Below are 14,093 nucleotides of genomic sequence, written 5' to 3' on the forward strand. Positions count from 1 at the left end.
TCCCCTTGTCAGTGATGCACGACGGAGGGCCTGACAAGGACAGCTGTCTAGTCCTTTGGATGAGACGAAAAACCGAGGTCCCGTGTAAACATTGGAATGCACGTAAAAGATCCCTTGGCAGTTGGAATTCGATATAAGAGTAGGCGATAGTGCCGCTACCCGGGCAAAATTTCCCACATAGCGCACTGTATGGCGTATGCCCGTCTTCATTAGCCCAGTATAGGAACAGAACAGTAGGACGTTAAACCCCATTTCATTTCATTTCATTTCTGCTTGGTGCGTATGGAAAGGTATCGCTGCCAGTATTAAATGCTCTGCTAAAATGTCGTTTCCATTGATTATATGTAAAAAGTACAATGTACAAAGTCCTAATACCGGTAATGATAAAGTCATTACCTCTAAGGCAAGACTTAAATATCAAACGTCAAATGTTAAGTATCAAATGACAAATGTTTTGTTGGAAAATGCTTTTTTTACGTGTCTACATTTTACATTTCCCTCATTACATTTTACATTTGCGCTCTGTCACATCTCATTTGTCCTTCACGCTTTCTGCATAGCATCTTTCGCACAGCATCAAATTTCATGTGCAAATGTAGGATATCACATGACTTATTAACATATACGGAAACCTGGCACACTATAAGTCAGCACACTATAAGGATATTCATTGCACGATAACAAGAAATCAAGCTGGCACACTATGAGGAATTATCTGAATGACCGTGCGTAATCATGAATGTGCAAGGAAAGAATTCAAAGAGCCATAGAAACATACTTTCCGGTAATTTATAACTCGATAACTGAAATTTCGTATCAATACCTGTATTTTGACAGTTTAAACACTCCCAACCCCTTAGAGGTAATGACTTTATCATTACCGGTATTAGAACTTTGTACATTGTACTTTTTACATATAATCAATGGAAACGACATTTTAGCAGAGCATTTAATATTGGCAGCGATACTCTTCCATAGGTGTGAGGGGTTAGCCAATGGAACGCTCTGTTGCAGGAAGCCCTTGGAACTGTGGGTATTTAACTAGAAACAACAACGCTGATTGGTTAATCATATTTATGACTCCATAGGGCCAAACCAAAAGCCGCTCTTATGACCTCTGACGCGACCTCCCACTACAACTGGTCAGATTTTCATGTAGGAGAGGCCATCGAATGTATAAAAAAAAGAACGAAATATAGATCTGTATTTTAATCAGATTGAATTCGTGGTATTCAATGAAAAGTAAAATTAGTGTTTCCCTCATCATAGCACACTGCATGGCGTATCTTCATTAACCCAATAGAAGCACCATTTGATGAAATTCTGGTGTTTTGACGAGCAAACCCGATCATACGGTATCGAAATGTCACAGGAAGCACGTGGGAAGGAAGGCGTTCACGCTAAACGATGCATTTTAAAGTCATCAGAATCTGAAAACGTTTGGAAACAAAAGATTATTAGTGACGATGGCGGACTGGGTCTGAAAATATTGATTGTCAGGAGACAGAGGGGTCCCACCCACCTATACAATTCTATCATTTAATTCTTAAAATGAATAAATTAAATTTCCAAAAAATATATAAGTGGAAACAAAACCAATACCAAAAAAAAAACCGAAAAAAAAACCCAATCAAACAAAAAACCGAAATAACTAAAAACTTACGATATGATACACTCACTAACAAACAAATAAAGTTCTCGGTATGACACTTCGATATGACAAGTAAACACCCACAAATTTCTTGGAAAATCACTGACATTGATTGCTTAGTATCTCTCTGTTTACGTGCTTTTTATCGAAATATTACGTACTTCGACCACTTTGTTCTTGTCTCTGACACTTAATGCATATCGTCTTTTTTTCTCCGGTTTCCTCCCACTGCTAAAGACCCCTACGCGCATGCGAATAATTGAAATAAAACTGAACCATGTGTTAGTCCCAAAATGACCTAGTTTGAGTCGAGTGGACGTTAAACCCCATCTCTCTCTCTCTCTCTCTCTCTCTCTCTAATATTTGAAGGTAACTGAAGATATTTCAAGGCAAGGTACACTATGGTAAAGACCTTACAACCAGCTAAATATAAAAAGAATAGTTTCTCATGACATTTTAAGATTTATATTGTAGACAATAGTAATTATCATAACCCCGTAATAGAATTGAAGATATAATAGAACTTTTATAATATTTTCATGCTAAGATTTTTAAAAAAATATTTATATATTTTTTGATAATTTAAATTTTAAATATATTGTCTAATGTCTAAGGGGTTCCACTTCCTCAGCATCCTCGGTTACCCAGTGTAATAATTCCGTTCTACTCCAATATACCCTGGGTTAATCCATAGGGTTTCCACGATTTCAAATTATCTGCCCTGGCCTAGAATGTAGCTACAGTCTACGAACCAATCAGAAAACAGTTTACAAACCAATCGTTTCGCTTTCGTTTTTATAAGGGTAGATAACCATATTCATGTCCATTTACTGAATGATTTATGTAAATAATATATATATTTATAATTTATTTATATTTAATTGTATTATCAAAATCTGTAATATGTGTTGTTGATTTCAAATATGTATAACATCTATATTTTTGACTTTTGTTATTATTATTACTATTCGTTCTTTGTCTGAAATAATGTTCATTATTATTGAATTCTCAATAACTTGTCTACGTTATCACGTGGACATAAAATTCTGGGAACGAACGAACGATTCTAAATAAAACTAATGACCCTACATTACTATATGAACGTCTGGTTGGTTGTTAATAGTTACACATTTAGAATAGGCCAACTCCTAACATTGTCCGATGATAGTTACTAACCTTTGCCAACTTTTCAAATAATAATTTATTGGATTGGTCGATAAAAATAGCACAATCATCAAGGGCGGATAACTTGAAAACGTGTCTCCCCCATAGATTAACCCAGGGTATAGTGGAGTAGAACGGAATGAGTACACTGGGTAACCGAGGATGCTTCCTCAGGGGCCCACTTGCCATTGGGCAAGCTGACAACCCGGCCAGTCCGTCACCGATTAGTGAAATGAATCGTTTGGATTTTGTCGAATTTAATAATAAATAAAATTTATTTAAAATAAAGATTCAAAACATTTTCTGTAAAAATAATACGGCAGTGCATAATATATAATCTAATTTAAATTCAATTATGTATATATTATTTCGTTGGACATATAATTTTGGCTATTGCGTTTTCTTATCAATTCTTTGGTCTATTTCAAGTCTAATTGTAGGCGTGGAAGTAACCATATTAGCACACACATTACTGTATACAAGGTTTGATCTCGCTTTAACTCGCTAGATGTTGAAAAGTTCGCGGTCGTTGTTTCTGGAACATGACGCATTACAAGATTAAGAGATGGAACTATGTCGTGAAAATCGCTTAATAAATATGATCTAATTAGACATTTACAGAGGGCCTTGAACCCTAAAGCGTTTATACAATAAAATGATCTATTTTCAGAAATTTAAACCCCTTTCATCGAAAGAAACTGTAGAAATTTATACTGATACTGACTATTCCCGGGTTGTTTTTCAGCAATATCAATCCCTTTCATAGAAAGAAATTGTTGAGGCATGTGGAAATTTGTACTGATACTGACTATTCTCGGGTTGTTACGGGAAACTGAATCTTTGGATGAGATCCGATATCCTGATGATGCCAGTGTATATATTGGTGGATTTTTTAGTGTTTATCTTCCTGGATCCAGTGGTTGTTCCAGTACCGCTGATCCATATTCTATACAGGAATTTGAAGCTGTGAGATGGATCATAGATAAATTGAATAACAACGCATTTTTAAATGGTTCCGACAAAATAGGTAAGTGGTTTTTTTTAAATGAAAAAAGTCAAAGAGAAATACCACGAGGAAAGCAGTCCTGCACTAAAAAAACAAAAAAAATAATGTCATTGTCTTGTCCAACGAGTGGGTTATGTGGCCGGTAATAAAGGAATATAATATATTTAAATTCAGTCTTTGCCAGGAATTCTATCTGTCATTGAATATTAATCAAACTGTCAAAAGAAATATCACAAAGCTGCATTTGTTTCCATTAGCTAGTAACTTGTTCGGAAGAAATCAAAACATTTCGCCAGAATGTCCATTATGTAAGTGTGTTTATGAAGATTTAGTCCATGTTATATTACAATGTAAATATTACAAAGATTTAAAAGTAAAAACTTTTTACCGCAGCAATATATTTGTCAATATACCAATCACTTTAAATTTGGTCAGTTATGTACTGATTATGATCTTAACACCCTTTCGTCTTTTTCGACATATCTCATTCAGACTTTATGAAGTTTTATCAATTAATCATGTCACAGACATCATATGATTATCATTCTTTAACAACATATCTTGATTATATAAGTTGGGGCAATGTAAATACTACTTATATCAAATAAATAAAATATTTACATGAGCTACATTCAATTTTTAATGTTTGCAATTCTGTAAATAGTTTCGGCTTATATGTATATTGAAATATTTTGTATCTATGGATCATTTGATCTTATCACAGAATAAGGCATTATTATTATTATTATTATTATTTGACAGGTATACATGCTTATAAAACTTGTGGTATACCGGAAATGGCTACCTCATCGGCCATAGACTTATCACAGACGTATCCCAACACCTCCCAGTCAGCATTTCTGTTTGGTACGTATTTGCTCTTGCTACATAATAACCTGTTATACATACAGACAAGCTGGTGCTAGAAATCCATCTCTACGTTGTTAATGGCAATGCTTGGTACTTACGTACATTGCTTTATACATGAAAATAGAAAACAAACTCCGCGATTTAGCATGCCGTCTGTTTCCACGTATGTGTCTGGACACATACTCCCAAACGCCTGTCCAGATGGGAGGGGGCAACGAATCCGGGCCCTCTCCTGTTGGAGCAGAGCATCTTTTTTTCGCTCTTGCATTCTTAGCAATAACGCCGAAAAAACATGCGAGGTATTGCCGCCGTTTTGGTTCACTCCACGGTAATCCTATACATGTATATACATTTATGCACCTAAATGAGCAGAAATATTGTCTCAAATCTTCTGATTTTATCAAATACTGAGCAAGCATCTAAAGTAAAACCTTCCTCCTGGTCAGTGACCTACTCCATACTAAGCAACTAAAGTAAAACCTTCTGGAAACACCCTTGCAAAAGTACCATAACGATTCTTAGTTAATTACCGATTTGGGGTAAATACACCCTACATTATGAATGAAACCTTCTGTGCTACATATCTATTTTGAAATGTTATCAACTTATACGTTTCAGCTTTACTGAGTCCAACAAAAAGTTCCGAGGCCAAACATGTTTCTCGTCTGTTCAGTCTCCTACCCGAGAAAGATCGTTTGCTCATGTTGAGTTTTGGCGCCACATCGACTAAATTAGCAGACCAATCTCTTTATAAGAACTTTTTCCGAATAACCCCACCTGATAGCGTACAAGTTCAAGTAAGTTTTAATTTTTTTCATTTCTTGAGAAGTTGTATTCAATGTTTTAGCTGGAGAAGCGACCGGGCAGTTGCCGTGAATATTTGGCAATTGTGATCAAATTATATAGTCACCTAGCATGATTTTATAGATTGGACAATATCTGTCCCCAATAACGGTACCATAAAAGGTAACTGGGCAACGAACTGTTCTAGGCATTAACCATTGCACAGAGATTTTGCCACTACAAATGTCAAATAGTCGACTTTTGTTTTGTTTTCTGTAGGTAATGTTGGAGCTAATGTTGGAATTGAAATGGAACTACGTAGGAATAATTTATGAAGATGACGATTATGGTAAAGATGCAGCTCAACTTCTGAAAACATTGGCATCGGATAAAGGCATCTGCGTTCCTGTTTACTCTTCCTTTAATAACACAAATAGTGACGAAATGTTTGAACTATTTGTACTGAATGTTTTGAATCATAAACTAGGTGGCATCATTTATATTGGTTCCGGGAATTTAATTACGAAATTGTTGGAATTGTTACAGTCTTCGAGTTTAGTCCTTGACATTGAAATAATTGTATCAGAATCCAATAGACTCAACTCTCTTTATTTTCGTAGATATGGGCAAGCATACTTTCCCATTTCTAGAGGAATATTGGTAACAAGTGCCCCTAAAATTGAGTTACAGGAATTCACTGAATACTGGAAAAACATAAAGAACAAAACATTTTCCCAGTCGTGGATTAGTGAAACAGGAGATTCTGGGGTTCTGGATTCTGAACAATCTGTGTATGTAAATTACGCTGTGAAAGCAGTTTTGGTTTTAGCCAATCTATTGAAGAAACTGAGTCAAAAGCATTGTGATGGTAGCAACACCATTTGTCCACAACTTCGTCATTTATCCAAACAAACATATATTGATGAAATGGCCAACTTAAAAATAAATCTTACGGCAGAATTTCCATACACATCCCAAATGTTCCAGAATACATTAGCTGAGAACATCACTTTCAAAGCCAACAGAGAAATTAACTACAACTCAGAACCGAATCAGCAAGAATACGAAGTCTTTAACTTTCAACAATGCACTAAACTTACAAACTGTAGATTTGTAAAGGTAAGGAATTTATTTACAATAGTTCCTATCATAATTATCTAAAGGATGAACTCGCCTGTTTTCCCTAATGTTTATGTTTAAGGCCGAAGACCCTCCCCGAGCTAACCCTGACCAAAAGATCATGTTGCTACTGATTACTAAGCCCCTTGAAGTCTTAGGGTGACAAAACCGCCGCCAAGGACAAGATTGGATTTTCCAAACCCACATGATGCTATACCAAGTTTCAACACCGTAAACCAGGGATGGACAACCCAGTACATACCGTGTGTCAATTTGTTCACACATGAATTCAAATGCGCCGCTCAACTCCTGTTCCCCCGTCTTGTACTTCAATGAACACTAGTCTATGAAGATAGCATTCGCTATAAAGCATATGCACGAAATCGTTAATAATAATGCGTCTATTTCATCAGCTTTCTATATTTCTGTATTTTGTCTTCTACAGGTTGGCGATTACAGACTGGGGGTGATGAGTCTACACAAATCTCTCATAAGTAGTTATCCTAAGGAAGAGAGCCAAGGCCCAAACACCAGACTTCCATCTGTCCAATGTCCTAACGGGACCGACTGTATAAAATGTATTCCGTCTGATATATCTGACCATGTGATATTTGTGGACGGGGAATGGTATGTTGTGGCGGTTGTCCCTGTGTTTGTACCTGATGAAACAGATACATTACTCTGCACAAACACGATACGAGATTCTTTAGGAACTGACATCGCTGAAAGCATCAAATTTGCTATTGAGGAGATTAACCACCCAAACAGCACATTGATATCTTCTAAAAAGAAAGTAGGGTTGATTGTGATAAATGGTTGTGCATCTGAACTTGTAATTAAAGACAAACTTTTACGTTTACACAAAGGAACTTATGAACTCAGACCCGGAATGAATAGTTCAGAGATTAATCACAGAATTCTTGGTTATGTTGGAGGGATGAGCAGTAGTATGAGTGCGGCCATGGCTGAAGTTCTGGCTAAACTTGGTTACGTTCAAGTATCCTACGCCTCGACCAGCCCACTTCTTAGCGATAGAACTCTGTATCCCTACTTTCTGAGAATACCTACTGCAGACGACCAACAAGTAAAAGTGGTAATTGATATGGTTACCTCCCTTGATTCAAACATCATCCAGGTTATTTACACCGAGGGTTCCTATGGAGAAGGTGCTTATTCCACATTGGAGAAACTTGGCAAGGACGCAGGAGTATGCGTTATAGGTCATAAAGTTCCTGTAGCCACCGACTATACGTTGTATAATGGTTTGCTGGCCAAGTTAAGGGAAACTCCACAAGCTAAGTTAGTGGTGACTTTTGTAAGGTCACATGTTATTGAGCATGTAGTAAAAGCTGTGACTGAGAGAATGGCGGAAAGTGAATTCATATTTATTGGATCTGAAACCTGGGGAGGCAGAGAAAGCGTCATTCCTGAACAACAACGCAAAGTATATGGTTCACTGAGCATTGCTTTAGAGTTGCCTCCCATTCCGGCATTCATCCCCTATCTCACTAAGCAAAATATCAATGACCAATCTGATCAATGGCTCCGTCGCTTCTTAGAAAAAAGGGGAAAGTGCATATTCACCGGAAGTTTCCAAAGAGCTGGAAAAAACGAAGTCAATGGTAAAACCAAAGAGTGTGACTTAGAAAGTTTAGTGATGTCACTTTATAACCAATGGATACCATTTGCTGTGGCCTCAACAAAGGCTTTGGTTAAAGGCTTAGAAAATGTTCTCAGTTCAACAACTTGTGGCCAGCCTGCAACGTCGTGTCCTGAACAAAACCCCACACTGTTGGCAGAATACACGAAGACGGTATGTATCCCTTTCTCTGTAACGAATCCAAAATAGTACCAGGAGATGGTCCAGTACATATCCAGTCCATAGTACTAATTAATTTATTACCATTTTAGTTTATGGTAGCGGTAAGTGTCATTCAAAAAGTTTCTACGTGCGTAGATTTCCGTGATTTCGATAGATTATTAAGTCAAGAAATATATCAAGCTTGAGACTTGAAGCCAACCCGAATCCTGGCGACAAAGCCCACCAGAAATGTGACAGAAAGAAAATAAAATTAAACAAATTAGTAATCATAGACTTGGTCCAAAGGGCAGACGCTTTAACTGTTTATCAAAATACTTCAATGCTCTTAATAAAATTCGTCCTGTTTTCACTAGACCGGTTGATGCAGGTAAATAGGACCGTAAACCCCATTCTTCCATTCATACACATAGAGAATCTCCTACCAGTCGTTTTTATATATAAAAAAATATCAACACAAGTCGATAATGTAAAAAAGAACGCAACCCTTTCTTACACGCACAAATAAATAAATATAAACATATCGCTCAGTAGATTATGAAAGTTATCACACAAGCGGCATCTACTGTACAATGTGTTATGGGGTGAAAAACATTCATTCAAACAAATTTTTAAGCATATGCCCAGCTTGATGACTCAGAGTAAAAATAGTAGTGATATTTGATTGGAATTTAGTACGTGTTTTTTTTTATATTTACAGAATGTAAAATTAGATTTATATGGTAAAGGTAGTCAGGAAAGAGTTTTTGATGATAATGGCGATGGTGTTGTTAAATATCTAATAATGCACATTACTGCAGGAGAAAAACGATATACACAAGTAGGCATTGTTTTCCTTTTATAAACATATAAATAAATATCTTGCTTACAAATAAATGGGGTAAATTTATTACTTTCTAGTTTTGTTTTAACTTCATGCATATCTATATGGATATTTTTTTGTTGAAACCACATTATCTTGGTGAGTATGACTCTGGCTTACTAACGAAGAGGTCTCGGTGTTTTGGTGAACATGGCTGGGGCTTTTTAACAGAGGTCCGAGTTTCTCTGTGAGTATGACTCTGAATTACTAAAGAATGGGTTCGAGTTTCTTTGTGAGTATAACTCTGGCTTACTTCCGAAAAGGTCCGAGGTTCTTGCGGAGTATGGCATGACTTACTAACGAAGAGGTCCCAGTTTCTTGGTGTGTATAGCATGGTCCTAGCTTACTAACAAAGAGGTCACAGTTTCGTAGTGAATATGGCATGGCTTCGACTTACTAACGAAGAGGTCACAGTATCTTGGTGAATATGGCGTGTTTCTAGCTTACTAACAAAGAGGTCACAGTTTCTTAGTTAATATGGCATGGCTCCGACTTACTAACGAAGAGGTCACAGTTTCTTGGTGAATATGGCATGGCTTCGACTTATTAACGAAGAGGTCACAATTTCTTGGTCAGTATGGCATGGCCCTGGCTTACTACCGAAGCAGTCACAGTTTCGGAATTTGAAATTACCGTGGTTTATTTCGCATCCCTTTTAATTTACATCCAGCCTTAGATGATTTGATACTTTTTATTGACTTCTTGGTCTTAAATGAAGAAGAGTGTTTGGTAAATATTCATGATGGACCTTCAGACTGCTTTTGACACGGTCGATCACTAGTATCAATATCTACTAAAATGACGTCATTGTCTATAGATTCCTTTGAACGGGCCTAGTAAAATGTGGGAATGGTCAATCCCTTTCACAAATTTTATTCAGATAATTGTGACATGTTGGGCTCTGTGTGATTGCGAAGATTAAGATAATCGGGATGTCCACACATATATTAAAGACCAAGGAATCTCTAGGATTTAACATTGAAGTTATTAGGGGAGAAAACTGACACCAATATCGAATTCCTTCAATCCGATTATAAATCAACACAGTGATGTAATATAAACGCCATATTTTGATATTTTATTAGGTTGGGTCATGGTCCAAATCTGAAGGCATCATCTTCTATAAAGATTCGTTATATTACTCCGTTAAAGATTATAATTCTGTATGTCTAACAGATTATACATGCAACAAATGTTTCTCCGACAAGATGGAGTAAGTATGCATAAAATAAAAGTTTTATCATTTTCTATGGACATCATCAAAGGTTAAACAAAACTAACACTTTTATTGAATGTGGTGGTTTCAGGGTGGTCTACTGGTCTGCACAAGTTACCATTAATGGTAGTTATTCTGGGTGACTTTGAAACATTATACTGAACGAAAAGACTTGTTCCTTCTACCTATTAGCAGTTCTCATCGATCACACACTACAGACTAGGCTTCGTTAATAGTTACATCTCATACTATCTAAAATTTCCAGGGAAACAAGTCCTGAACAGTCCACAGATTGGAAGATTCCTACTCTGGCTGTGTTAGTTTGTCTTTTGGGTATTTCTGTAGTCATCATAGCCATTCAGTGTCACCGATCATGTCGTGATAGAAAATTGCAGGAACCACATTACGCTGAACCCGAAAACATGACGGTACAAAACCACAGAAATGATCCAGGTAACTACTTATATCTTAAAGCACAATAACGTATTTGATTTATGCTTTCATTTACGGAATATAGCAAATGCGAGAAAACGTCAATGACATTTAGATCAATTTAACCATTTTACAGTTAGACCACTTAATGGCCCTGCTTGATTTGTCAATACCGGCGCATACCGACTGACCACAGTTCTGCAGTTTTTGCGCAAGGTCACTTGACTTCACCGGAAGTCGACAAAAGTTCGGCTGCGGCGTACGCCGAATGCGCCGCTTTGGCGGCAGCGGCGAACACCGGCACAAGATGGTGAACATGTCAACGAGATAAAATTCACGTTATTTAGGAATGCCATAAAACATTAATTTTAAAGCGTTAAAATTAAACCAAATGTTTTGAATTTGAATTTGAGCATCGTAAAACCAGAAGTTCATTTGTCATTTATTTTTTCTCAGTAATATTACTAATAATAATTTGCTCCTTATTTTGCGGGCACTTTCAGGTCATACTTTCAAGAATACTGTTTTTGATTAAAACATATGTCATGTAACCGGTTTAATATTATATCATTATCCGACGCCATATTGTTTATCAGCCCGGTCACTTGATTTGCTTCGGTACGGTAACCTAACCGGCGTACGCCGTTGTAGAAACCGGCTCACCTATCGGCGGACAAATCAAGCAGGCCATTGGTGTGCAGAAAGGTGGTAGATGGGCATACATGTCAGGATGGCATCCAACCAAAGAATGAATTTAAAATTATTGCTGTTTAAAAAGTTTCTCCTGTTTTTACATATTCAAAATTTCTGCCTCTCTCACAGTTCTGAGTACGAGGTTTTGTACTTGAGTCCTGTTGGCCCCGTGTATCACTAAACCTCTGCACTCCACTGTACTTAGCTACGAGAACGTAACTAAAAACGTTGAAATATACTGATGTGCTTGTTTTTAGCTACGATTGGGTGCCTTTAGTTTCACCTGGCAAACTTAATTTCTTTATTAATGCATGTACCATCTTAAAAATAAGTTAATTTTGTACTATTAGTACTTATTACACATACGCAGCCCAATCTACTAAAACAACATTCATTTATCAGCAAATATTGTCAATAAAGTAAATCAAGCGTTGTTTTTATAAAAATTGATACGGACATTCAGGTTAGTCCTTTGATTGGCTATTGCACACCTTTATGTGTTAAGGACGTAAATTTAAAATGTCGGAGAAAGCAATCTATTATCGCTTCGATTTAAAAAGAGGGGATTTGTACTAGTGCCAGGTAGCATTTTCTCCTTAATTGTAGTTGGGTGTGGCGGAAATGTTATAAATAACAATAATCAATCGTTGTTTTGATGAAAATATTGTCAATTTTGCTTACTGAGCCCGATGTGATTCGCGTTCGGATTTGCTACGTGGAACTATATAGGACCATCTCTTATCTCGAAACACGGAGGGTTGAGAGATGAGGTTTGTTATCTACACTGTACTGTGTGTAGCAAGTAGCCTTTACGGTGATGAATCTAATTTACTTACTTTCATTATGGTTGTTATTACAGGCAGAAATGTACCCAATCAGATTAGTTCAGATATATATTTAACAGCCTCGTCCAATGGGGATACAGGATCGCACACTAGTTCGGCAGATGAATCAGCAAAACCACCTCAATATGCCGACAAACACCAGTACAGTTCTGTTAGTAGTTAATCACGCAGAACAAGATGCAATAGGTCAACAATCAATTGACCACCTTCTATAGGGATTTAGTTCCTTTTATTTGTACATAGTTATTTTTTTTCAAAACTTTTATTTCTACTCTGCATGCCTTATTGTGTTGGTGAAGCCTTTGTGGACAAGGATGTCCCTATTTCGGGCCGAGAAGATCTTTCGCGACTTTTCAAGATGGCCTTTCACTCACCAGGGATCTCGTCTGGGAGGTTGTCTGATCGTTCTGATTGAACGAATGTTTGGTTAAGGCTAATAACCACGATTTTAAGGCGGAATGATCAGAAAATAAACCAAAAATTGTACCTAGGACCATCTCCAGTTATGTTGTGGTGTCCCTCAAGGATCCACCCAAATGACGTTATTATCATTATATATTTTTTTTATATAATTTCTTGTGTTATAGTTCACTTTGTGTATGGCAACAATATTGGTATACAGATATCAAATAAAATTAACTAGCATCTGCAAAATAACACGAAACATATACATGATTGCTGCCATAAAACGAGGATTGATTAAAAATATCAGTTGCAAGAATACATCATCTGTGAATATTAACTTTGAAGTATTTGTTTTACTAAGAACGGAACTGGGTCCGAGGCATTAACTCATCTTGCCGTTCTGCTTATTGTTCTTCAGGTGTCAGAGGGAGAGGCCAGTTGAAGTTCAGTATACCTGAAACTTTGCATGGTTGTTCTTGGACAATTACGCATCGCATGACAATTGCGCATCGATTTTTGATATAATGTAACCACTCCATGATAGCTGCGATGACGCCATGCTCAATTCGTGGCCCATAGTACAGTTAGAGCAATTTTTTCTCTTTTTTTTTTACGAAGAACGACACCCTGAATTTATTACAATGTATATATCCTTATAGTATTTTATTTTTTTTACCCGACATTCATGAATGTATATCGAATTTAATCCTGTTGTAATAATAAAGCAAGACAATAAGCCTAATCATTACTTTTAGCGATTTTACTATTTCGTGGGTATCCTGTTTAGCGAATCTTATCTTCATTCAAAGTAATCTACTTTATGAGAAATTGTTTTTATATTTAAAGGTACATTGCTACGAATGTATTTATCGGGTGGTTATTTCCAGAAATACTGGATTACCCCCCCCCCACCCAAAACAAAAAGAAAAAAAAAGAAACCACACCAATTTGAATACGTTTTTAGTAGAAATATATTATCAAATCACACAGTTTTTACGCTGAAAAGTATTATTAATAATTACATAATGTAAAAATTTACTTATTACTATTTTGTCTATTCAGTGGAAGTTGGAGAAGCTCAAAGAAACAAGAATTAACATTAAAGGACAATAATGGTGCCAGTCATTATCACATATGTGATAGAACTGGTTAAACACGTTCCAAATATTATTTTATCGCAGAGATCATTGCTACGATAGATGAGTAATCAATGTTTCAACAATAGGAA

General features: G+C 36.5%; 1 protein-coding gene across 1 annotated transcript; it reads left to right on the plus strand.

Moving 5' to 3' along the window:
- Positions 1 to 3,571: 3,571 nt before the first annotated feature.
- Positions 3,572 to 13,570, plus strand: LOC126829756 (uncharacterized). The gene is made up of 9 exons (XM_050559872.2): positions 3,572 to 3,842; positions 4,584 to 4,688; positions 5,310 to 5,488; positions 5,754 to 6,593; positions 7,039 to 8,406; positions 9,113 to 9,232; positions 10,360 to 10,487; positions 10,756 to 10,943; positions 12,475 to 13,570. Exons 1-9 carry the CDS (start codon positions 3,599 to 3,601, stop codon positions 12,621 to 12,623), a joined length of 3,321 nt encoding a protein of 1,106 aa, XP_050415829.2. The 5' UTR covers positions 3,572 to 3,598; the 3' UTR covers positions 12,624 to 13,570.
- The last annotated feature ends 523 nt before the right edge of the window (positions 13,571 to 14,093 follow it).

This window comes from Patella vulgata, chromosome 8 (assembly GCF_932274485.2).
Source record: "Patella vulgata chromosome 8, xgPatVulg1.2, whole genome shotgun sequence".
NCBI classification, from domain to species: Eukaryota; Metazoa; Mollusca; class Gastropoda; family Patellidae; genus Patella; species Patella vulgata.